This window comes from Electrona antarctica, assembly GCF_951216825.1.
Source record: "Electrona antarctica genome assembly, chromosome: 14".
NCBI classification, from domain to species: domain Eukaryota; kingdom Metazoa; phylum Chordata; class Actinopteri; order Myctophiformes; family Myctophidae; genus Electrona; species Electrona antarctica.
This window is the reverse complement of record NC_136795.1, coordinates 1,112,145-1,139,007: the sequence shown is the minus strand read 5'-3', so window position 1 is coordinate 1,139,007 and position 26,863 is coordinate 1,112,145. Positions and strand designations below refer to the sequence as shown.

Below are 26,863 nucleotides of genomic sequence, written 5' to 3'. Positions count from 1 at the left end.
TCAGTGTGTAACAGTGATTGTCTTCCCCCCCTAGGTGTCAGTGTGTAACAGTGATTGTCTTCCCCTCCTAGGTGTCAGTGTGTAACAGTGATTGCCCCCCCCCCCCCCCCTAGGTGTCAGTGTGTAACAGTGATTGTCCCCCCCCCCCAGGTGTCGGTGTGTAACAGTGATTGTCTTCCCCCCTCCTAGGCGTAACGTGTGTAACAGTGATCGTCGTCCCCTCCTAGGTGTCAGTGTGTAACAGTGATTGTCTTCCCCCCTAGGTGTCAGTGTGTAACAGTGATTGTCCCCCCCCTAGGTGTCAGTGTGTAACAGTGATTGTCTTCCCCCCTAGGTGTCAGTGTGTAACAGTGATTGTCCCCCCCCCCTAGGTGTCAGTGTGTAACAGTGATTGTCTTCCCCCCCCTAGGTGTCAGTGTGTGTCTTCCCCCCCTAGGTGTCAGTGTGTAACAGTGATTGTCTTCCCCCCCCCTAGGTGTCAGTGTGTAACAGTGATTGTCTTCCCCCCCTAGGTGTCAGTGTGTAACAGTGATTGTCTTCCCCTCCCCTAGGCGTCAGTGTGCATGGAGAGGGAAGAGGATGCCCTGGCTCTGGCCCGGTGTAGCAGCCTCTCCATCGGAGGCCGGCCCATCACTGCCACAGTAGGTTTCCATTTATTCTGTTCATTTAGTTCTGTATGCGAGGGTTCCATTTATTCTGTTCATTTAGTTCTGTATGCGAGGGTTCCATTTATTCTGTTCATTTAGTTCTGTATGCGAGGGTTCCATTTATTCTGTTCATTTAGTTCTGTATGCGAGGGTTCCATTTATTCTGTTCATTTAGTTCTGTATGCGAGGGTTCCATTTATTCTGTTCATTTAGTTCTGTATGCGAGGGTTCCATTTATTCTGTTCATTTAGTTCTGTATGCGAGGGTTCCATTTATTCTGTTCATTTAGTTCTGTATGCGAGGGTTCCATTTATTCTGTTCATTTAGTTCTGTATGCGAGGGTTCCATTTATTCTGTTCATTTAGTTCTGTATGCGAGGGTTCCATTTATTCTGTTCATTTAGTTCTGTATGCGAGGGTTCCATTTATTCTGTTCATTTAGTTCTGTATGCGAGGGTTCCATTTATTCTGTTCATTTAGTTCTGTATGCGAGGGTTCCATTTATTCTGTTCATTTAGTTCTGTATGCGAGGGTTCCATTTATTCTGTTCATTTAGTTCTGTATGCGAGGGTTCCATTTATTCTGTTCATTTAGTTCTGTATGCGAGGGTTCCATTTATTCTGTTCATTTAGTTCTGTATGCGAGGGTTCCATTTATTCTGTTCATTTAGTTCTGTATGCGAGGGTTCCATTTATTCTGTTCATTTAGTTCTGTATGCGAGGGTTCCATTTATTCTGTTCATTTAGTTCTGTATGCGAGGGTTCCATTTATTCTGTTCATTTAGTTCTGTATGCGAGGGTTCCATTTATTCTGTTCATTTAGTTCTGTATGCGAGGGTTCCATTTATTCTGTTCATTTAGTTCTGTATGCGAGGGTTCCATTTATTCTGTTCATTTAGTTCTGTATGCGAGGGTTCCATTTATTCTGTTCATTTAGTTCTGTATGCGAGGGTTCCATTTATTCTGTTAATTTAGTTCTGTATGCGAGGGTTCCATTTATTCTGTTCATTTAGTTCTGTATGCGAGGGTTAATGTATGACGTGTACGTAAGGATGCATGACTTAAACTATCCCGCTTATTACATGGCTACTTTATTAATTCATACATTTATAAATTGACCCAGAAATAACAAAACGAGGCATTTCCCTGCTTACAGTACTGTTTTGAAAGTAGAGATGTCCCGATACTGTATCGGGAAAAGTATCGGATCGGCCCTTATTTGTCATATCGGTATCGGAGAATATGCCACCGATCCTACACAGGGGTAAGGGGTTGACACTATGCCAGTCTAACCACCGATCCGACACAGGGGTAAAGGGTTGACACTATGCCAGTCTAACCACCGATCCTACACAGGGGTAAGGGGTTGACACTATGCCAGTCTAACCACCGATCCGACACAGGGGTAAGGGGTTGACACTATGCCAGTCTAACCACAGATCCTACACAGGGGTAAGGGGTTGACACTATGCCAGTCTAACCACAGATCCTACACAGGGGTAAGGGGTTGACACTATGCCAGTCTAACCACAGATCCTACACAGGGGTAAGGGGTTGACACTATGCCAGTCTAACCACAGATCCTACACAGGGGTAAGGGGTTGACACTATGCCAGTCTAACCACAGATCCTACACAGGGGTAAGGGGTTGACACTATGCCAGTCTAACCACAGATCCTACACAGGGGTAAGGGGTTGACACTATGCCAGTCTAACCACCGATCCTACACAGGGGTAAGGGGTTGACACTATGCCAGTCTAACCACCGATCCCACACAGGGGTAAGGGGTTGACACTATGCCAGTCTAACCACAGATCCCACACAGGGGTAAGGGGTTGACACTATGCCAGTCTAACCACCGATCCGACACAGGGGTAAGGGGTTGACACTATGCCAGTCTAACCACAGATCCTACACAGGGGTAAGGGGTTGACACTATGCCAGTCTAACCACAGATCCTACACAGGGGTAAGGGGTTGACACTATGCCAGTCTAACCACAGATCCTACACAGGGGTAAGGGGTTGACACTATGCCAGTCTAACCACATATCCTACACAGGGGTAAGGGGTTGACACTATGCCAGTCTAACCACAGATCTTACACAGGGGTAAGGGGTTGACACTATGCCAGTCTAACCACAGATCCTACACAGGGGTAAGGGGTTGACACTATGCCAGTCTAACCACAGATCCTACACAGGGGTAAGGGGTTGACACTATGCCAGTCTAACCACCGATCCTACACAGGGGTAAGGGGTTGACACTATGCCAGTCTAACCACCGATCCCACACAGGGGTAAGGGGTTGACACTATGCCAGTCTAACCACCGATCCCACACAGGGGTAAGGGGTTGACACTATGCCAGTCTAACCACAGATCCTACACAGGGGTAAGGGGTTGACACTATGCCAGTCTAACCACAGATCCGACACAGGGGTAAGGGGTTGACACTATGCCAGTCTAACCACAGATCCTACACAGGGGTAAGGGGTTGACACTATGCCAGTCTAACCACAGATCCTACACAGGGGTAAGGGGTTGACACTATGCCAGTCTAACCACAGATCCTACACATGGGTAAGGGGTTGACACTATGCCAGTCTAACCACAGATCCTACACAGGGGTAAGGGGTTGACACTATGCCAGTCTAACCACCGATCCTACACAGGGGTAAGGGGTTGACACTATGCCAGTCTAACCACAGATCCTACACAGGGGTAAGGGGTTGACACTATGCCAGGAAAATAAAATGTTGGGACATGTGGAGTTTGCTTTGGAGTTGCCCAAACTGCAAGTGCACATTTGAGTGTGGAGTCTGCTATTAACACAACACGATATATAGCTATAAACACATGAGATCACGACACTGGTATCGGTATTCGGTATCGGCTAACACAGAAATTGAGGTATTGGGATCGAATCGGAAGCGAATCGGGACATCCCTATTTGAAAGTATTCCATAAGTGTCGCGCTGGCCGTCTGCCCAGCAGCTGCAGCACAGTCACCTCAGAAGACAAGGCAGTGAGAGTTGATCACCTCAGAAGACAAGGCAGTGAGAGTTGATCACCTCAGAAGACAAGGCAGTGAGAGTTGATCACCTCAGAAGACAAGGCAGTGAGAGTTGATCACCTCAGAAGACAAGGCAGTGAGAGTTGATCACCTCAGAAGACAAGGCAGTGAGAGTTGATCAAGTGGAATCTATTTCCGGTTACCTCATCGTCTATTTACTAAATAAACTAAACACTGTGGAGCAGTGTTGTTTTTGTCGACTAAAACGCGCAGCGACGAGTTGTGAGCTTGTAGATCGGCCATTTTCAGCGAGTGTAAAATCAGCCATTACGACGGCATCAAGGCCCGCCAAAATCAATTTTAGTCGACTAAATCAACTGTAGATTGACACTAAAACATTCCAGGTGACTAAATGTGACTGAAAGTAAATGAAAACTATTGAAGAGACTATGACTAAAACTAAAATCTAAATTTGCTGCCAAAAAAAACACTGCTGTGGAGCAACCTTCTAGACACCAGAAGGTTATATTTATTGCCTCGTTTCCTTTCTTCTAGACACCAGAAGGTTATATTTATTGCCTCGTTTCCTTTCTTCTAGACACCAGAAGGTTATATTTATAGCCTCGTTTCCTTTCTTCTAGACACCAGAAGGTTATATTACATTTTATAGCCTCGTTTCCTTTCTTCTAGACACCAGAAGGTTATATTTATAGCCTCGTTTCCTTTCTTCTAGACACCAGAAGGTTATATTTATTGCCTCGTTTCCTTTCTTCTAGACACCAGAAGCCGACCATTCAACAGCAACAGTTGTCAGTAACAGTAACTGGTGAGTTAGACCTTTTCTCCCCTCTCTAACGAGCCTAGCTGTACTCTCTCCCTCCTCCCCTCTCTAACGAGCCTAGCTGTACTCTCTCCCTCCTCCTCTCTCTAACCAGCCTAGCTGTACTCTCTCCCTCCTCCTCTCTCTAACGAGCCTAGCTGTACTCTCTCCCTCCTCCCCTCTCTAACCAGCCTAGCTGTACTCTCTCCCTCCTCCTCTCTCTAACCAGCCTAGCTGTACTCTCTCCCTCCTCCCCTCTCTAACCAGCCTAGCTGTACTCTCTCCCTCCTCCCCTCTAACGAGCCTAGCTGTACTCTCTCCCTCCTCCCCTCTCTAACGAGCCTAGCTGTACTCTCTCCCTCCTCCCCTCTCTAACGAGCCTAGCTGTACTCTCTCCCTCCTCCTCTCTCTAACGAGCCTAGCTGTACTCTCTCCCTCCTCCCCTCTCTAACGAGCCTAGCTGTACTCTCCCCCTCCTCCCCTCTCTTACGAGCCTAGCTGTCCCTCCTCCCCTCTCTAACGAGCCTAGCTGTACTCTCTCCCTCCTCCCCTCTCTAACGAGCCTAGCTGTACTCTCTCCCTCCTCCCCTCTCTAACGAGCCTAGCTGTACTCTCTCCCTCCTCCCCTCTCTAACGAGCCTAGCTGTACTCTCTCCCTCCTCCTCTCTCTAACGAGCCTAGCTGTACTCTCTCCCTCCTCCCCTCTCTAACGAGCCTAGCTGTACTCTCTCCCTCCTCCCCTCTCTAACGAGCCTAGCTGTACTCTCTCCCTCCTCCCCTCTCTAACGAGCCTAGCTGTACTCTCTCCCTCCTCCCCTCTCTAACGAGCCTAGCTGTACTCTCTCCCTCCTCCCCTCTCTTACGAGCCTAGCTGTCCCTCCTCCCCTCTCTAACGAGCCTAGCTGTACTCTCCCCCTCCTCCCCTCTCTTACGAGCCTAGCTGTACTCTCTCCCTCCTCCCCTCTCTAACGAGCCTAGCTGTACTCTCTCCCTCCTCCCCTCTCTAACGAGCCTAGCTGTACTCTCTCCCTCCTCCCCTCTCTTACGAGCCTAGCTGTCCCTCCTCCCCTCTCTAACGAGCCTAGCTGTACTCTCCCCCTCCTCCCCTCTCTTACGAGCCTAGCTGTACTCTCTCCCTCCTCCCCTCTCTAACGAGCCTAGCTGTACTCTCTCCCTCCTCCCCTCTCTAACGAGCCTAGCTGTACTCTCTCCCTCCTCCCCTCTCTAACGAGCCTAGCTGTACTCTCTCCCTCCTCCCCTCTCTAACTAGCCTAGCTGTACTCTCTCCCTCCTCCCCTCTCTAACGAGCCTAGCTGTACTCTCTCCCTCCTCCCCCCTCTAACGAGCCTAGCTGTACTCTCTCCCTCCTCTCTCTAACGAGCCTAGCTGTACTCTCTCCCTCCTCCCCTCTCTCTCTAACGAGCCTAGCTGTACTCTCTCCCTCCTCCTCTCTCTAACGAGCCTAGCTGTACTCTCTCCCTCCTCCCCTCTCTAACGAGCCTAGCTGTACTCTCTCCCTCCTCCCCTCTCTAACGAGCCTAGCTGTACTCTCTCCCTCCTCCCCTCTCTTACGAGCCTAGCTGTCCCTCCTCCCCTCTCTAACGAGCCTAGCTGTACTCTCCCCCTCCTCCCCTCTCTTACGAGCCTAGCTGTACTCTCTCCCTCCTCCCCTCTCTAACGAGCCTAGCTGTACTCTCTCCCTCCTCCCCTCTCTAACGAGCCTAGCTGTACTCTCTCCCTCCTCCCCTCTCTAACTAGCCTAGCTGTACTCTCTCCCTCCTCCCCTCTCTAACGAGCCTAGCTGTACTCTCTCCCTCCTCCCCCCTCTAACGAGCCTAGCTGTACTCTCTCCCTCCTCTCTCTAACGAGCCTAGCTGTACTCTCTCCCTCCTCCCCTCTCTCTCTAACGAGCCTAGCTGTACTCTCTCCCTCCTCCTCTCTCTAACGAGCCTAGCTGTACTCTCTCCCTCCTCCCCCCTCTAACGAGCCTAGCTGTACTCTCTCCCTCCTCTCTCTAACGAGCCTAGCTGTACTCTCTCCCTCCTCCCCTCTCTCTCTAACGAGCCTAGCTGTACTCTCTCCCTCCTCCTCTCTCTAACGAGCCTAGCTGTACTCTCTCCCTCCTCCCCTCTCTAACGAGCCTAGCTGTACTCTCTCCCTCCTCCTCTCTCTAACGAGCCTAGCTGTACTCTCTCCCTCCTCCCCTCTCTAACGAGCCTAGCTGTACTCTCTCCCTCCTCCCCTCTCTAACGAGCCTAGCTGTACTCTCTCCCTCCTCCCCTCTCTAACGAGCCTAGCTGTACTCTCTCCCTCCTCCCCTCTCTAAGGAGCCTAGCTGTACTCTCTCCCTCCTCCCCTCTCTCTCTAACGAGCCTAGCTGTACTCTCTCACTCCTCCCCCCTCTAACGAGCCTAGCTGTACTCTCTCACTCCTCCCCCCTCTAACGAGCCTAGCTGTCCCTCCTCTCTCTAACGAGCCTAGCTGTACACTCTCCCTCCTCCCCTCTCTTACGAGCCTAGCTGTACTCTCTCCCTCCTCCCTTCTCTACCTAAATGCTAAATGGTGCATTTATACTAGTGATGCACCGAATATTCGAGCTGAATAAATGTTTTATGGACCCATAATAGTGATTATTATTTAAGTAAAGTTTTGCCATAACCATTTATTTTGCCATGAATCAGGTAGCTTTAAGGTACGGCCATGACAGCAATGGTAGGAAAAAAGATATAATATTAATCATATTCGGTTTTCGGCCAAGAATGTCCCTTTTGCTATCGCATTGTGCATTACATTCACCCACACAACAGCACACACACACACAGGCACACACACATGCGCGCACCCCCCCCCCCCCCCCCCGTGTGGAAGGACCTTATCTCTGGTGGGGAGCCCGGGAACGAACTGGGAACCTCACAGTTCACGTCCGGCCATTCTACCGCTGAACCACTGCCGCCCACATTGTTTGTGTGTGTGTGTGTGTGTGTGTGTGTGTGTGTGTGTGTGTGTGTGTGTGTGTGTGTGTGTGTGTGTGTGTGTGTGTGTGTGTGTGTGTGTGTGTGTGTGTGTGTGTGTGTGTGTGTGTGTGTGTGTGTGTGTGTGTGTGTGTGTGTGTGTGTGTAGGTCGCCGTCGACACAGGAAGCGGCCGCCACCGTTCTGATCAGCGGGCTGCCGCAGCACGGCTGCACTGAGAGTGATGTCATCAAACTGTGCCGGCATTTTGGAGCTCCTCCCACTGACGTCATCCTGGCTAGGAAGCTAGGAAAGGTGAAGGGCACGCACACACACACACACACACACACACACATCGTTAGGAATGTGTGTGAAGGTGTCGCACATGCATTGCAGGGAAGGGATTTAACCCCTAACCCATTTAGGCCTGACGTCGAAATTAAAAAAAATAAGTCTTCTGAAAGAATATATATTCAAAGATTTGTGCCGCATATTTACGATTTTTGAAAAATAGCAGACCTACAAGCTCGTAGCGCGGCACTCGGTGCCGCGCTATGTGCTTGTAGATCTGCTATTTTTCAATAGCTAAAGTGTAACATAATGCTTAAATCACCAAAAGGGGTTCCCGGCCAGAATGGGTTTTAAGACCTGGAACCTGGATCTGTGTCACCTTATCTTTAAACCACTTCTTAACCATTATGTTGAAACTTTATCTGTTGAAAAATAGCAGATCTTTTAGAATCGCTATTTTTGAAAAATACATTTTTAACTCATATATTTGCTTCTTGGGGGAGTCCCTCTAACAACATATTTTGAGATGAGGTCTGCGGCCAAATTAATACATAAATGGTAAAATGGTAAATGGTGCATTTATATAGCGCCTTTATCCAAGGCACTTTACATAGACACATGTATCACATTCACCCATTCACACACATTCACACACCGATGGCGGTGGAAACCATGCAAGACACCAACCTGCACATCGGGAGCAATCAGGAGTTCAGAGTACTTGCTCAAGGACACTTCGACACTAACTCTGGGGGAGCCCACAGGGTTCGAACTGGCAACCTTGCGGTTACCATCCGGCCACTCTACCCCTGAACCACCGCCGCCCGCTTTGCTTCTTGGGGGTGTCCCTCGAACAACATATTTTGAGATGAGGTCTGCGGCCAAATTAATACATATCATTCTGGGTCTGGGGGTCCTTAGACTGGAACTCACCTATGCTTTATATGGCATAGGCAGCTCCCGGCAGGATCCACCGGGAGAAACTACACGCAGCTGCAGGACATGAGACTAATTAATTAGAGCGACAGAGAGAGAGGGAGGGGGGTGTGTGTGTGTGTGTGTGTGTGTGTGTGTGTGTGTGTGTGTGTGTGTGTGTGTGTGTGTGTGTGTGTGTGTGTGTGTGTGTGTGTGTGTGTGTGTGTGTGTGTGTGTGTGTGTGTGTGTGTGTGTGTGTGTGTGTGTGTGTGTGTGTGTGTGTGTGTGTGTGTGTGTGTGTGTGTGTGTCTGTGTCTGTGTGTGTCAATTTAACTAAGGTGCAGACGATCAGAAATCAGCAGAGAGTGAGCGACTACTTTTGCGCTACTGTATGCCGAATTGAAGTGGACTCGGACACAGACTTTTTTTCCTCCCTGGAAATAAAAACGTCTGGGTTTCCGAGGCTAGGGGGTCTAGGGGGGGTCTAGGGGGTTTCCGAGGCTAGGGGGTCCTTGACATGAACAAGTTTGAGAACCACTGACGTGATAGAACCATACGTGTTCTTTTTTCTCCAGAAAACATGTCTTCTAAAACTGATTTAGAAGACATGTGTAGCATCGCGTCCTCAGGTCTTATCAGTGTAAATCTATATGACCTGGTGGTTGTTTGTCCGTCAGGCGCTGGTGGTGATGCCAGACGTGGAGATGGCGATGAAGATCAGTCGCTCTGGAGTGAAGACGAAGATCAACGACTCTGAAGTGAAGATCAGGGTCATAGAGAAGGCCGTCAGTCTCAACACACCAGTACGTACACTTCTAGAACCCTATAGGCTGCAACCCTGGCTCTATCTCCATGTTTTACCCTGCAATGAGTAGGGATGGAGCTCCATACCCTGCAATGAGTAGGGATGGAGCTCCATACCCTGCAATGAGTAGGGATGGAGCTCCATACCCTGCAATGAGTAGGGATGGAGCTCCATACCCTGCAATGAGTAGGGATGGAGCTCCATACCCTGCAATGAGTAGGGATGGAGCTCCATACCCTGCAATGAGTAGGGATGGAGCTCCATACCCTGCAATGAGTAGGGATGGAGCTCCATACCCTGCAATGAGTAGGGATGGAGCTCCATACCCTGCAATGAGTAGGGATGGAGCTCCATACCCTGCAATGAGTAGGGATGGAGCTCCATACCCTGCAATGAGTAGGGATGGAGCTCCATACCCTGCAATGAGTAGGGATGGAGCTCCATACCCGGAAAAAACCCATAACAAGCAAATAAGCTTTGGGTTTATCAAGCCTGTTATCTATCGAGCATAGCGGCCCAGTGGATCCGGCCCAGTAATATATGCCCAATGTTGATTATAACAGTCCTGATTTCCTTCAATGTAGAAATATTAACTAATTAACTAAATATTAATAATCTAACTGCCCCGCAGGTGGCGCTGTACAGACTTCTGAATGAAAACGTAAGTCTTTTTTTGTCTTCAGTGTTGATTTTGACAGCAATGTTTGATCTGGTTTCAGTCGTAGTCTTTTGAATTAAATTCCATTTAGTTGTAGTCATCTTTTTAATGCTTTAGTGTTGGTCTAGTTTTAGTCGACTAAATATCAGAAGATTTTAGTCGACTAAATCTACAGTTGGTTTAGTCGACTGAAAAGTATTTTGGCGGTGCCTTGATGGCGTCGTAATGGCTTATTGTGCTGGTTGCATGCTGAAAATAGCCGATCTACAAGCTCACAACCTCACGAGCCTTTGCATATGCCTGTAAGGTCGTCGAGGCTAATAGCAATGTATTTAACCCATTCTGGACGGGAACCCCTTTTGGTGTTTTAAGCATTATGTTATACTTTAGCTATTAAAAAATAGCAGATCTTTTTGAAAAATCGTTAAAATCCACAACACACTCCTAACCCTATTATGCCAGGATAGTGACGCCGGGGTCCATGTGGTTAACACCCCGAACGCCCAGGGTTATTTCATCCATTAAATCATAGCGCCCAGCGATTTATAGCAGCGGAGCACTTTTACCGACGGACCGGCTGTTATCCCGGCTGTAGCAGCTAGATGGAGCTAAACACTCTAGAGGTACCGACGGACCGGCTGTTATCCCGGCTGTAGCAGCTAGATGGAGCTAAACACTCTAGAGGTACCGACGGACCGGCTGTTATCCCGGCTGTAGCCGCTAGATGGAGCTAAACACTCTAGAGGTACCGACGGACCGGCTGTTATCCCGGCTGTAGCAGCTAGATGTAGCTAAACACTCTAGAGGTACCGACGGACCGGCTGTTATCCCGGCTGTAGCAGCTAGATGGAGCTAAACACTCTAGAGGTACCGACGGACCGGCTGTTATCCCGGCTGTAGCAGCTAGATGTCGCTAAACACTCTAGAGGTACCGACGGACCGGCTGTTATCCCGGCTGTAGCAGCTAGATGGAGCTAAACACTCTAGAGGTACCGACGGACCGGCTGTTATCCCGGCTGTAGCAGCTAGATGGAGCTAAACACTCTAGAGGTACCGACGGACCGGCTGTTATCCCGGCTGTAGCAGCTAGATGTCGCTAAACACTCTAGAGGTACCGACGGACCGGCTGTTATCCCGGCTGTAGCAGCTAGATGTCGCTAAACACTCTAGAGGTACCGACGGACCGGCTGTTATCCCGGCTGTAGCAGCTAGATGTCGCTAAACACTCTAGAGGTACCGACGGACCGGCTGTTATCCCGGCTGTAGCAGCTAGATGGAGCTAAACACTCTAGAGGTACCGACGGACCGGCTGTTATCCCGGCTGTAGCAGCTAGATGTCGCTAAACACTCTAGAGGTACCGACGGACCGGCTGTTATCCCGGCTGTAGCAGCTAGATGGAGCTAAACACTCTAGAGGTACCGACGGACCGGCTGTTATCCCGGCTGTAGCAGCTAGATGGAGCTAAACACTCTAGAGGTACCGACGGACCGGCTGTTATCCCGGCTGTAGCAGCTAGATGGAGCTAAACACTCTAGAGGTACCGACGGACCGGCTGTTATCCCGGCTGTAGCAGCTAGATGTAGCTAAACACTCTAGAGGTGATGGACAACAACGGGAGGACCGTGGTGGGCCGTCTAACAACTTGCTTAGAATTAGACGTTATGATTTAGATCAAGAGTTATTAACGTTTTAAGATTTTCCGTCTCGTCGGCTAAACAGGGAAGCAACATTTTCGATGACGTCCCACTGTTGCGCAACATTGAATGTTGCGCAACAGGCGCTTCCAGGCTGTGAAGTGATGTGATCGGTTTTGATATCAATAATCTCCGTCCTTTTGATCAATCTTCGTCCTGTGCGCTGGATGTTACTAATTGAAAGGATGGTGAACTTCGTCCTGTGCGTTCAGGGTGTTAACTGACCAGGTGGATGTGTGTTTATAGTGACCCCGGGGGGTCCATATGGTTAACTGACCAGGTGGATGTGTGTTTATAGTGACCCCGGGGGGTCCATATGGTTAACTGACCAGGTGGATGTGTGTTTATAGTGACCCCGGGGGGTCCATATGGTTAACTGACCAGGTGGATGTGTGTTTATAGTGACCACGGGGGGTCCATATGGTTAACTGACCAGGTGGATGTGTGTTTATAGTGACCCCGGGGGGTCCATATGGTTAACTGACCAGGTGGATGTGTGTTCTCGCATTCAGCAGGCGCACTGGAACTGCCTGCTGGTGGTCCACAACGTTCCCGACACGCCCACCGCGGACTCGGACGTCCGCCAGCTGGTGGAGAGATTCGGGAAGGTCCTCGACACCCTGGTCCTCAACCACAACACGGTGAGAAGGAGGAACACCGGTTGTACGCGGTAGAGCTAGTGTTTCACCCTGGTCCTCACCTCAACCACAACATCAAACTCAAACTCAACTCAAACATCCAACTCAAACACCAGCCGAAACCGAATACCGAATGTAGGAAACAGTTGGTTCGAAAACCGAATAGTCAAAGATGATTGCTACCAGTTTTTTGTAACATTGCTGTCATCGCCGTACCTTTGTTTCTACGTACAGGCTTTGATTGATTGATTGATTGAAGAATTTATTAACAGTTTGCAGAATTACAGTACATTTCAAGCACAAACTCAATACAAAGGCTGTTAACTGTGAGTGGACGACCCAATTAAGCATTACACTTGTTTCCAACAGGGTCCACCATGTTCAAATCATCAAAACATTTAGAGACGTACAAATAGACACTTCTATAGACAGAACAGGAATTCATCAAAAAGGAGGTAAAAAGGGAAAAGAAATATATACAGTGAGGGGAAAGAAGGGGGGGGCGGGGGGGGGGGATTCAGATTTTACGGGGGCCAGTTTCGAATTGCAGCCATCCGTAGGTGCCCTTTGAGAGCGGTTTTGAAGGAGTCAAGGGATTCGCATGTCTTAATGACAGTTGGTAGGGCGTTCCACATTTTGGTGGCATAGGAGCGAAAAGAATTTAGTCCCTTGTTTGTGCCGAATCTGGGTTGTACATGGTTCGTTGCACTCCCTCTGGTGTTGTGGGTGTGGACTTCGTTAACATTAAGGAAGTATCTAGACAGGTACATGGGTATCTTGGTGGTGTATCGAATCTTGTGGACCAGACCCATTGCAAGATGCTGTACTCTGTCGTCGACCCTAAGCCATTCCAGCCTGTCGAAGTGGGCAGGGGTGAGGTGGGTTCGGGGGGCTAGATCAAGTAGGAGCCTGACCAGTTTGTTTTGGGAAGTCTGGAGCCTGGTTTTAAGGGCCTTTGAGGTGCTGTGGTACCAGGAGGTGCATGCATAGTCAAAGAAACCCTGTACAAGGGCTCCTGTTAAGGTCTTCAAGGTGTTTTTGTTGACCAGTGAGGAGATCCTGTAGAGGAATCTTGTTCTATGGTTGACTTTTTTGATTACGTTGGTGGCCATTTTATCACCGGAAAGATTAGCCTCCAGGATGGAACCTAGGTAGGTAATTTCATCTTTACGTGTGATAACATTGTCACCCACTTTAACCAAGAAGCCATTTGCCTTGCTGAGATTACTAATAGAGCCAAAGAGAATGGATTCAGTTTTTCCCAGGTGTAAAGATAGTTTGTTATCAGCGAGCCAGGTGCAGATTCTACCGAGTTCAGAGCTGAGGGCATTTTCAACCTGCAGTTTGTCCTTGTCCGAGACCAGCAGTGCTGAGTCATCTGCGAACAGGAACAAGTTGCAGTCACAGGCTGAAGTCATGTCGTTTACATATATTAGGAACAGTAGAGGCCCTAGTATGCTTCCTTGTGGAACGCCACAGCTCACTGGGAGGGGGGGGGACAGTGTTCCGTTCACTTCCACCATCTGTTCTCTCCCCTCCAGGTAGGATTGCATCCAGCTCACTGATGTGCTATCGAAACCAATTGCTTTTAGCTTGTTAACCAGTATGGATGGGTTCACGGTGTCAAAAGCCTTTTGGAGGTCCAGCATGACCATGCCGCAGTATTTGCCAGCGTCCACCTCTTGTTTGATGTGGTCGCTCAAATAGAGAAGACATGTGTCAGTGGAGTGGGATGTTCTGAAGCCAGATTGGAACTCGTACAATAATTTATTAGTGGCAAGATACTTTTCAACCTGTTCATAGACTATTTTTTCCATCACTTTCGAGATGGAACTAAGAATAGAAATAGGGCGGTAGTTGCCGGGGTCTAATTTACTCCCTTTCTTGTGCAAGGGGGTTACTTTGGCCAGTTTGAAATCTTGGGGGACCTGTCCCTGTTTGATGGAGAGGTTTACTATGTGGGTGATGATTGGAGCTATAGAGATGGCTGAGTCTCTGAGAAATTTGGAGGGAATGTTGTCATGGCCTGTGGCCTTGTGGGGTTGTAGGGCACTCAGTTTCTTAATTACCTCATCAGTTGTTACCATAACTAGTTTAAAATCGTCTTTACAAACACCTAGGTTTTTGTAGAAGGTTGTAATGTGCTCTACACCAAAGAGCCCAGAGTGGGAGGGCAGTTTGTTAACCAGAGTTGTTGCTATGTTTGTAAAGAAGATATTCAAGTAGTTGGCCACATCAAGGTTGTCAGTGATGAGAGTGTTGTCAGATTTGATGTTTATGTTCGAAAATCTGGTTTTTAGTTTCTGACCATAGCTTAGTTGATTGTTTAGTAGCTTCCAGAGCTCATGAGGATTGTTTTTGTTTTCCTGAGCTTTATCATTAATGAAGTTACTTTTAGCTGATTTGGTCATGGCAGTTACACTGTTTCGTAGTTTGATTCGTTGTGTATTTAGGTTGTTCAAACGAGCTTGGCGAACACTGTCGAAGCGCTTGGCTAGCTTTGACTTGCATTTTAGAACTTCAGAGCATTTTTTGTCTCTGGCTTTCATTGCAGCCAGTATGTCCGAATTCATCCATGGTTCCGAGCGGGTTTTGCCCCTGGTGGTTCTCAAAGGAGCCATGTAGTTCAGTACTGATGTAAATTTGGTTTTGAAGCCAAGCCAAGCTTCTTCGACAAGTGTGCATTTAAGCTCATCGGACCAATCCAGACTCTCCAATACTTGGTTAAAGACCTCACTAGAGTAGGTTTTGAGGTCCCTTGATATGACTGTTTTGTGGCAGCCGGTCTTAAGTTTTTGTATTTTGCGGGTACAGAATATCATAAAATGATCACTAAGCCCACATACAATAACCCCTTTCTTGGAGATTCTGGATTTGTCCGAGGACAGAATGAGATCAATGACAGTTTGAGTAGAATCACACACTCTAGTGGGTTGGGTAATTAGCTGACTGACACTATGTAGATCACAGAACTTACTGAATGACTTAAACACAGGTGCTTCCTTACGTTGCATGTCTGTATTGTAGTCGCCAATCAGGATTTTCTCTACACATTCCTCCTCAGCTAAGCACCCCTCAAGTATATCATAGAACCCATGTTGGTCAGGCGGTCTGTAGACGGTGCCCACTAATACTGATTTAGCCTTTTTGAAAATTAATTCAACCCACACAGTTTCAATTTCATCATGCTGTAAGTCAGTACGAGTAACATATTCAGTGTCTTTGTGAATATACATACACACGCCACCACCATGCCTGTTTCTGTCGTTTCTGATCAAGGAATAGTTCTCTATTTCAACTTCTGGGTCTTTGGTTGACTCATCAAGTTTGGTTTCAGAGAAGCTAATGATGTTCGCCTTACCGCATTGAAACATATGCCTGATTTCAGCCATTTTGGGTCCAATGCTGTTGACGTTCAGGTGAAAGATATGAAGTCCGTTGGCTCTGACTATGGTGCTTATTTCCTCCGTGGCGAAATAGGGAAGCGGAGGGCCATTGTTGATGTCTGTAGAAGCCGCGGGGTGCCGTGGGGGGAGGGTGGGGGGTGCGTGGGGGTCGTCGTGGGGTGGCGGGAGTGGGGGATGGGGTCCCTCGTCCAGGTTTGTTGAGGGCTCTGGTTGGGCCGATTGAGCCATGGTGTCGACCGGAGAAACAGCAGAAATAGCAGGTAAAGTATCACGGTGTCCGTCTCCAGCCGCTTTGTCCCCCTTGGTTGGATGTGGAGACTCTTCACGCCTGTAGATGGTGGTGTTGTCCGTGTCTTTTGCCTCGACTGCCGCCGATGTAGGATCATTCCGCCTGCTGTTGTCTGGGACGCGCTCGGCTCTTGCGGATGTAGTATTCACAGCCGGGACATCAGCGTGTATATCCAGCATGGGTGTGCAGGTTGGCTGGTGGTGAGGAAGGATGCTAGCGGTGTTGTTGTTGGTCGTCGCCTGGCTGGTCGGCATTGGTGTTGTTGAGTCGATGGGGATTCCTTTGTTCTCTCCGGTTTCTTGTTCACTCCGGAGCAGCCTTGCCATTTGTCGTGTGTTCACGGGACCAGGGTTAATCTCGATGTCGCCAGACAGTAACAAAATAATGAGAAAGAAAGATCTCTTCCCTTTGTTAATCTGGAGTTTGTCTCTTTGGGCTAGAAGGGATTGAATAGCTGCTAAGCCGTATCCAGGCCGTTTTCCATTGATCCCGTTGACTTCTTCACTGACCAGGTAAAAGTCACTGTGAGAATCCGGTTGAAAATCCTCTATTACGGTTTTGTTTTTCTCCATTTCACCTCGATGTAATCCCCTTGGTATATTAAGATAGGAATCCGTACACCATAGGAGGAGGAAGAGAAAATGTGGAAAAATCCGTGACTTTGAGTCAGACGCGCAGGAGCTAGAAAAAACACGTCTTGCCATGGTGAGAGCGGCACGTGCTTGAAGCTGCGTTTTGATCACGTCATCACAACAAAACGGTAGATTAAGGTAACCTTGGTTCCTTTTACGGTTCTGTTTCGGTTCTACAATAAACCCAACCAACCAAACCTTTTTTTACCAGCAGCTTCGTAGAAGGTGCTGGTTTGCCCTGGAAACTTGCGACCGGTAGACTGACATAGTTGCTGAAGAGTGGGTTGCCAAGTCTGCATATTTCAAATGCCCACAAAAATACCGTTCAACACACTACTTACACGCACTCCAACTCGCTTATAATTTGCGGACCTGGCACCACTGCCTCCCCTCTCCATTGGCACACACACACACGCCTGGAAGCCACCGCCCACTCCACAAAGTGTCATCTCGACTCTCGCCTACTCATGCAGGAGACACAGTGGACGGAGGAGGAGGAATTGGCGTATCACGCTTTTGCTTATTCCTTCTAAGTGTGTGTGTGTGTGTGTGTGTGTGTGTGTGTGTGTGTGTGTGTGTGTGTGTGTGTGTGTGTGTGTGTGTGTGTGTGTGTGTGTGTGTGTGTGTGTGTGTGTGTGTGTGTGTGTGTGTGTGTGTGTGTGTGTGTGTGTGTGTGTGTGTGTGCGCATATCACTTCTGGTCTACCGATCAGTGCAGAGAAAACATGATCAGGAGGATCACAGCGTCGGCTATTGGCCCTGGAATAAACCTTGTTTTGACCAGAAGTGCCATCTGGGACAAGGAATTAGAGATAAAAGCGATTTAAAGAAACGGATAAAGTGGGTGCGGGTGAACGAGAAATTCAAGATGTCGCGCTCCAGTCATGTCGACAACTCCAGCTAGCAACCCAATGCTAAATAATGTGTGTAGAATCTCGACTCGGTCGACCAATTCACGTAGATCGCCGTGATTTTGGCAAGGTTAATCCAAAACACGTAGATTTACGGAATTGGCGGGGGAACGGTTTAATATGCAGTGTCCTGTCCAGATAAACACACAGAGTCAAGTAAAGTAATCCCTCCCTCGTTACGTGTGCCGTCAGATCATCTGTGAGACGCCGATACGACTCGAGCTCTTGAGCTTCCGGTGTGTCCTTCAGGGGAATCCGCTGCACTTCACGGCAAACCAAGACCCCGCGCTCAAGAGCCAGGTGTACGGGCCTCTCTGGCCGGCCGTCTCCCGGGACACATTCAAGGTGAGGGTAAACCCCGGTTCTGGTATGCATCTAGGCCAGTGGTTCTTCTTCTCAAATGTGGGTACGTGGGAACCCCTAGGTGGTTACGCAGAGGTACTACATGGGGGCGCATGACAGAAAGTGGAAAAGGGAAAAACTGGACACTATTTAACCCATTTTGACCTGAGATCAGATTCTAAAAATGTCTTCTAAATCCTGACAGTTTTCTGAAAACGCTATGTTTCTATGTCAGTCGTTCTTCGATTTTTCAAAAATAGCAGACCTACAAGCTCGTAGCGCGGCACTCTGTGCCGCGCTACGAGCTTGTAGATCTGCTATTTTTCAATAGCTAAAGCATAACATAATGCTAACACCAAAAGGGGTTCCCGCCCAAAATCGGTTCAAATTAATTGCAAGGCTTTAACTTATTGTATTCTTATTCTTTTTAACTCATATATTATTCTTCGATATGTTCCTCAAAAGGTGCGTTATCGTTCTTTCATAGCATCGGCTGGATGTGTCCAGAACGGAACTACGTTTTAGGATTCAAATACGAAAGTAGCAAAAAGTAGCAGATCTACTGTTGCGTGCTGATCTTGTTCGCTACTCACGCTCAAGCTAACTACCATACAGTATGTGGCCACACGGGGGCAGTCAAATTGTTAAGAAAACACATGTGACGTGTCCTTGTTTTTTTGTCTGTTCTCCAGGAGGAGTGGTCACCCAGGTGGACTTCATCGTCCTGGGTGGACTTCATCCTCGGGAAGTCGGTCTATCTGGAGGCGCTCCGCGACCTCCGCGAGGGCAAGGTCTTCGGCTTCCGCTGTAAGCTCTGCGACATCCCCATCACGCAGCGCGGAGGCGTCCTGTCCACGCGCTGTCCGACCCACCTGAACGGGATGAGGCACAAGACGCTGGCGCTCCAGCCACAAGATGGCGACGGCAAGGTGGCGGTGGTCAAAAACGTCGCCGCCAGCCGGCAAGAAGATAAGACAAAATATGTCGAAGAGGTTAATAAAGGCGTTAACCTCAGACGCTACTACTGTCACCTCTGCGAGTGCTACATGAACGACCCCAACGCTAGAGCACAGCACCTGAAGGGGAAATCACATAAAGATTCGTGCTGGAGAAGAAAGAGAGATATTGAGGTTGGAGAAGGAAAGGGGAAAGACTGGTGGGATATTTGAGTTGGGCATAAGGCTGAACGATTTTGAGAAAAAATCTAATTGCGATTTTTCTGACCAATATTTCGATTGCGATTTGACTCGCGATATATATTTTTTAAATCACACCCGTGTGAAGTAAGTGGTGCAACTCCGTGTGGGCGCCCCCGGGGGGGTCCCACAGGAACGTGCCCAGGGTGCCGGCCCGGTTTAGGCGAGCCGCCCCGCGTCCGAAACGGTCGAGAAAGAGTTACCGTGTGTGGGTCCCCAGGCGGTCCCTGTACTGTACTGTACTGTACTGTACTGTACTGTACTGTACTGTACTGTAATGTCACACCTAAAATCATCATATAGGGCCTATACAGTTAGGCTGCGCAACAGTGACACTTGGTTGTGAAAACCAACCAAATGCTATTTTCGTGCTCGGACAGACCCAGCCAGCCAGCCACCCACCCACCCACAGACACACAAAGCTCCATAATGAAGTGGTTGCACCACTTAAAAAGTAAAGCTTCAATTTAGTATTCACTGTGTCCATTTAAAAAGTAATGAAACATTACCAAATGGCATACCATTCATTTACTTTACCAGGCAGTGATGTCAGGATTCACAGGATGTGAGACAGCTCAAAATAATGTAGGCTAACTAACCAAATTGACCTGTGTTTAATTAACTACAATAAGAATGTGTGTTAAAATTGTAATGTTTTGTATGTATAAAATGTATTTTATGTCATTGTCTGAGCAAAGAAATAGGCCTAGTGTCTATTTTACGTCATGATGATGTACGATGATAAGAGCGCCCCTCACTTCACACGGGTGGGATTTTTGTAACCAAATAAAAGCATATGCATTGCATAAGTGTAGGCTACATTTTGACAGATGTGATGACAGAATTAGGCTATCAATTATTGTCTCCACCAGGCCGAAGGCATGGGGAGAGAGTATGTTTTGCACTCCGTCCGTGTGTCCGTGTGTCCGTCCGTCCGTCCGTCCTTCCTTCCGTCCGTCCGTTACCAGCTAATCTCCGATGCCAAACTTTTCACACACACTCCCTGGATGCCAACGATGAACCTCTGCCCCACATTTTCCAGAACGGCCTGTTATAGCGCCACCATGAGGCAGCTTTTCACATTTTTTACCTAAAACTGCACCGATCTGCGTGAAACGTTGCATGCACACTCCCTAGAGACAAGGACAAACCTTTGACCTGCATTTTCCGCATCTGCCTTTTATAGCGCCACCAGGAGGCCGACTTTTGTAAAACACATTTTTTGATATTACTCCTCCAGATTCTGTCCAAAACAAATCAAATCGTTATACAGTATCTCTATGGTCATGTGCTCAAGTTGGATCTGTCCGATATTTCATATTCCATCCTGATTGGCTATAATTGGCTTTCACAGTTTGCAAGATTGCCCCATTTTGAACAAAAGCCTCAAATCATGAACGCAGCATGCAATTTACGTGAAATCTTTCACACATTTTCTTACTAGGCTGAGGAATATATCCCACCCTTTTCACATTGGCCTGTTATAGCGCCACCAACAGGTTGATTTTTGGAACAAAATGCCTCAAATCATCCAATTGCCATCAAAGGCAAGAAATGGCAATCGGTACACATGATCTCTGTAGTCATGTGATCAAGACGAGTGTTGGATTTCTCAGATTGTACACTGATTGGCTAAGTTTTCAGGAGTGGCCCGCTTTGTACAAAATGCTGCACATGTCCTGCTCATCCAGAATTCTATCCTCAGAGATGCTATGAGTGATCTGGCTCTGCATTTTCTCAACAAAATGAAGAGAATTGTTGCAAAAACAAATAAAAAAAAACATCCTCCTAAACATTTTGCCAAACATCACACACACTCCTATCCTCCTGGTGGAGACCTGTGCCCGGAAGGGCACTTTTTCTAGTTAGAGATCATTTTGTCTGAGGTTTAAGACAAGCTCATAACTTTAACTTTAATGTTTATGAGCTTGTTGGCCGGCTATTTTCCCACCACGGGTCCTGGTGTAAGCTTTTTTTTAATGATGGCTCTCGGATCTCGGTACAATTTCGGTTTGAAAACGATGAATCGTTCAGCCTTAGTCGGGCATGGTATTGTTAAAGAGCGGCCGCCCATCCGTCCGTCTTCGACCGCTTATCCGGAGTCTGGTCGCGGGGGCAACGGTTCCAGCAGAGATATTGAGGTTGGAGAAGGAAAGGGTAAAGACTGGCGGGATGTTAGGGTTGGACATCGTATTGTTGAAGAGCGTCCGCCCATCCATCCGTCTTCAACCGCTTATCCAGGGTCGGGTCGCGGGGGCAATGGTTCCAGCAGATATATTGAGGTCAGAGAGCGAAAGGGTAAAGACTGGCGCGATGTTGGGGTTGGGGAGGAGCTTTCCAAAGCCGCGAAGGCCGGTGCGATGAAAACGTCCCTCTCCAAACGACGAGAGCGGCAAACCCGCCGTTGACACGTCGCGGGACGACGAGGACAAGATCAAAGCGGCATTTCAACGCTGGAAGAAAATGCAGCGTTCGCTCAATGTTGATAGTTTTAGTAGATAACGGTGGCGTATGTGTGTTTGACTAGGCATTGACTGGCCTGCTGAATTTATACTACAATGACCACAATGCTTTGGTGCACTGCCCCACACTGTGAGTCCGGGGGGGGGGGGGGGGGGGGCTGAGTGAGGGTGTGATCTACATTCACACAACATACCAGCACGGTGTGACCTTGGGTTTGTTTAAAGTGGTTCTCATCCATTTTCATGTCAAGGACCCCCAAATGAATGTTCCACGGAACCCCATCCGAAATTATGATTTGTGCCAGATATATTATGTGCTATTAAATGTTTCAGAAATATTCCACATTGTGCACTTTATTTCCCTCCAAGATTTTAGGGGGGAAATAGCCGATCTACAAGCTCACAAGCGGTACGACGCGTTGTTGTGAGGTTTTAGATCGGCTATTTTCAAAAAGCCGCTTGAAGTGCTTATATGTCGATCCACTTCTTTTGGGCTTGTTTTCTTGGACCCGGTTGCTTATTTCTCTGCGAGATTTGGCAACGCTGCTTTTACAAAAACAGCTCCCTAGATCAGTCCCTAGATCAGTCCCTAGATGAGTCCCTAGTTCAGTCCCTAGATCAGTCCCTAGATCAGTCCCTAGATCAGTCCCTAGTTCAGTCCCTAGATCAGTCCCTAGATCAGTCCCTAGATCAGTCCCTAGATCAGTCCCTAGTTCAGTCCCTAGATCAGTCCCTAGTTCAGTCCCTAGTTCAGTCCCTAGTTCAGTCCCTAGATCAGTCCCTAGTTCAGTCCCTAGATCAGTCCCTAGATCAGTCCCTAGTTCAGTCCCTAGTTCAGTCCCTAGATCAGTCCCTAGTTCAGTCCCTAGATCAGTCCCTAGTTCAGTCCCTAGTTCAGTCCCTAGATCAGTCCCTAGATCAGTCCCTAGTTCAGTCCCTAGATCAGTCCCTAGATCAGTCCCTAGTTCAGTCCCTAGTTCAGTCCCTAGATCAGTCCCTAGTTCAGTCCCTAGATCAGTCCCTAGATCAGTCCCTAGTTCAGTCCCTAGTTCAGTCCCTAGATCAGTCCCTAGTTCAGTCCCTAGTTCAGTCTCTAGATCAGTCCCTAGTTCAGTCTCTAGATCAGTCCCTAGATCAGTCCCTAGTTCAGTCCCTAGATCAGTCCCTAGATCAGTCCCTAGATCAGTCTCTAGATCAGTCCCTAGATCAGTCCCTAGATCAGTCCCTAGTTCAGTCCCTAGATCAGTCCCTAGATCAGTCCCTAGATCAGTCCTCCCTCCCAGGGAGGGACCCCCAGGGACCCCCAGGGAGGGACCCCCAGGGACCCCCAGGAACTCCCAGGGAGGGACCCCCAGGGAGGGACCCCCAGGGAGGGACCCCCTGGAACTCCCTCAAGGACCCCTGGGGGTCCTTGAGGGAACCACTGCCCTAGATGGCGCAATGCGGAGTCTACAGAGCAGTTCGCCGGCGGCCATCTTGTTTCTGTTGGGTATATCATAGTGTTGTTTTTGGCAGCAAATTTCTATTTTAGTCAGTCTTTTGAATAGTTTCCATTTACTTTTAGTCACATTTAATCACCTGGAATGTTTTAAAAACTACGGTAGACTAAATCTACGGTTGATTTAGTCGACTAAAATGTGTTTTGGCGGGCCTTGATGCCGTCGTAATGACTGCTTTTACACTTGCTGAAAATAGCCGATCTACAAGCTCAACACGTCGCAGCAGCCGATCTACAAGCTCACAACACGTCGCGAGCTTGTAGATCGGCAATTTTCAGCATGCAACCAAGTGTAATATGACTTATACTGGATCTCTTGTCCACTAGTCCCTTCCTAACATTTTAGTCTAGTTTTTATTTGTTGACGAAATTGTCACTATATTTAGTCTTAGTTTTAGTCATCATATCTCAGTTTTTATTTAGTTTTCCTCAGTGAAAAAATGTAGTCTTAGTTTTAGTCATCATATCTCAGTTTGTATAGTTTTTAGCCCTATATAAAAAATAGAAGACCACATTAGCCTATTTGAATGAATGGCATCAGCGTGTTTGAAAGTCGGCCAGTCATATCATAGTTTTAAGCCAGCTCACCTCCACTCGCGCTTGTTCACAAACATGACGGACAGACAGACAAGAAAGGCTGTTGATGATGATTATTATTACCACTAACTCGCTGATCAGCATGTTGACAGAGACTCAGCCAATTAAAGTTTCACGTAGGACTAAATGCCTTTGCTGCAAGCACCTATCTGCCTCCATTTGCGTCATGGTATTAATTTATAATAATGTATATTGATCACATGCGGACGCCACACAGAATAGCCAACTCTTACCTGCAGCTGAGGAAACATACAACGTAGTTGGATCGGATGAAATATAGCCTTTAGTCCAAATCCCACAAGAAAAAAAAAGAAAGAAAATATGTCCTGTGTCCATGTATGTCCATATATTTGCTTTCCAAATCCGACAGTGCAGGGCAGGGAATCAATCACCGCAGTAGACTAATCAATAGGGCCTTTTATCATTGCCGAGTTTTAATATAGCATTTGGTCGTGTGGTGAACAGTACAAATTAACTTCTTTCTCATTATGTGAAAGTAACTGTAACATCAGTTAACTTATTAACGTTCTGACATTTAACAAGGAGTGAAGCAATGCGTGCCAAGTTGGCAAGTTTTGTTTATAATTATATACATATAACTCGCGCTGTTTGCTTGAAGATCGTGCAGAGACCCGCCTGTCAAAATTAACTGCTCTACAAGCTCATCGCGGCTGTATATAATTTAAAACTTGGGAATCCTCTGTGCAGTCTATGATGACGTATTTCGATATTTCCTGTTGCCTTATATGGTCGTGGATGTTCCATCAAACCAGGCGAATCGCTTGGAAAAAATGCGGAAAGGATACACTCGCCGATCCGCACAAATTAAGTGATTACACCTGGTTCCCTGAATAACCCGGGACTTAACCGTAGCGTGATCGGACGGATTTTCCGCTATCTATACGCATGACCTTTACGCTTCTGTTACACTGTGGCGTATTTCTCCTTTGAGAATGAGGACCATAGTCACTTAACTCTAATCTTGCCATATACGTCCATGGACGTACCCCCCCCCCCCCCCCCCCCCCCCTGGGACCTATTCTTGCCAACTACATCCATGAACGTAGACTGGGGGTCTTCATTGATTCAGTTACTTTGATGTCCCGACCAACCTGGCAACCCACTTTTGAAGTCCGGAACACGTGATGCATGAGACGTGTGATTGGCCTCCAGGTTTTTCTATTAAAAAAGACCCTCCGCCCACATTTCTTTGATGGGGAGAGACGGAACGTGGAAGTCTAGCAGGTTACAGGTAGAGAGCGATTGTTTGTAGAGCGGGTTTGGATCATTTTATACTAGTAGGCATTTCGATTAGCGCACACACACACACACACACACACACACATACACACACGTAGGGTTTAGTATAGTATAGTATAGTATAGTTGTACATTATTTCTTTATTTTCCTTAGTTATTTTGTTACTTTTTTTCCCTTTTATTTTGTTACTTTTTTTTGTCTGTCTGTGTTACTTGTATTTAGTTTTATTTATCGTTAGTCTTGTTTGTAGTGTAGTCAGTCGTTTTTGTTTAGTGTCGATTGTCTTTGTGTGGCCGCCATGCCACCTCGAAAGAGAAAAGCACACGGGAAGAGTAGTGAAAGAGTGAGAGGCTCCACTATTCCGCCTCCCCCTGGTCGTGTTCAAACTACGATGGATTCGTATTTGAATCGACTGTTAGCCACGAGAACGGCTGAAGAGACAGACTCTGAACCAGAGAGGGAACCAGACGAGGAGAACGCGACGAGTGAGCCCCCCGCCCAGGCGACCGTTCCCCCCCGCGCCACACAGCCTGCACCACTGCCCACCCAACTTCGCGAACGTTCCGCGCGTCTCCCCCCAGTTGCCGACCCATTCAGCAGCCCTTCCCCGGAGATATCGGAGGATGAGGGGGATGAGTGGACGGCTTCCCGAGAAGAAGTCCAGGGCCTTCGTTACTTCGGTAAGCAAACGGCCTATATGTTTAGCCTGGCGACAAAGTGTCCATTCTTTTCAAATAAGCCATGTAAATCTGCTACATTTGTATTGTCTGTCTCTTATCCAAAGCGCTTTACATGCACGCGATGATTTTACAATTATTTTAGCGCTAAACACTCATCGAAGAAGCCATGTAATCGGCTACATTTATATTGTCTGAGCTATGATGGTTTTATCGTGTTTATTTGGGGACATAGTATCCTGCTTTCGTTTGAAATGTAGCCAATCACAATGGGCGATGTAAATGTGTGTGTTTTCTCAATTTACAATTTACAATTTAGGCATTTAGCAGACGCTCTTAATCCAGAGCGACTTACAATAGGCAAGAACAAAAAGCATGGGAATACATCACATATGTAAAAATGCATTTATCGCGAAACATGCGTAAGCTAAGAACGTGACTAGAACATATCTATATAATGACACTATACATATAAACTATAACTAGAACATATCTATATAATGACACTATACATATAAACTACACATATATGCTATACTATGCTGTACATATATACTATGAAGTGCTATGACTACATACAATGCACTTATTGTGCTGTCTACATGACATGCTATAAGTCTGTTTCAAATGCTATATAAGTCTAAGAAGTGCTGTCTAAGGGGGGTAGGGTAAGTGCTATGGGCCATGATGGAGTCTGAAAAGGTGGGTTTTCAGACTACGGCGGAAGATCGGGAGTGATGCTGCAGTTCTGATTGCAACGGGAAGTGCATTCCACAGTTTTGGGGCCAGAAGGGAGAAGAGTTTGGGACGTGTGGAGCGTTGTCCCGGCGTTTTTAGTGAGGGTACTTCCAGCTTCCCTGCGTTGGCTGATCTGAGTGCGCGGGAGGGTTTGTAGGGTTCAATCATGCTGGCAAGATATGGGGGAGCCATACCTTTGGTTGCTTTAAATGCCAACATCAGAGTTTTGTATTCTGTGCGGGCAGCGACCGGGAGCCAGTGCAGGGAGCGGAGCAGGGGGGAGACATGTGAGAATTTTGGCTGGTTGAAGACCAAGCGAGCTGCGGCATTTTGGATCAGTTGGAGAGGCTTCAGTGCACATGCCGGTAGGCCAGTAAGGAGAGAGTTACAATAGTCAAGTTTTGACAGGACTGTTGTCTGGATTA

The 26,863-nt window shown here is 47.7% G+C and overlaps 2 protein-coding genes across 3 annotated transcripts in view; both read left to right on the top strand.

The window, feature by feature from the left end:
• The window catches only part of LOC306936372 (uncharacterized protein), a 42,543-nt gene extending 20,742 nt beyond the window's left edge, over positions 1 to 21,801 (top strand). For both annotated transcript variants that reach the window (XM_079519863.1, XM_079519862.1), the window contains 8 exons: positions 552 to 641; positions 4,435 to 4,484; positions 7,599 to 7,743; positions 9,312 to 9,437; positions 10,071 to 10,100; positions 12,305 to 12,433; positions 17,861 to 18,013; positions 18,703 to 21,801. In XM_079519863.1, coding sequence (XP_079375989.1) covers positions 552 to 641; positions 4,435 to 4,484; positions 7,599 to 7,743; positions 9,312 to 9,437; positions 10,071 to 10,100; positions 12,305 to 12,433; positions 17,861 to 18,013; positions 18,703 to 19,179 — 1,200 coding nt within the window. In that variant the 3' untranslated portion in view covers positions 19,180 to 21,801. The remainder of the gene's footprint in view (positions 1 to 551; positions 642 to 4,434; positions 4,485 to 7,598; positions 7,744 to 9,311; positions 9,438 to 10,070; positions 10,101 to 12,304; positions 12,434 to 17,860; positions 18,014 to 18,702) is intronic.
• The window catches only part of LOC306936382 (uncharacterized protein), a gene marked incomplete at its 5' end in the record, with an annotated part of 450,465 nt that overhangs the window by 44,203 nt on the left and 379,399 nt on the right, over positions 1 to 26,863 (top strand). The gene's annotated exons all lie outside the window — the stretch shown is intronic.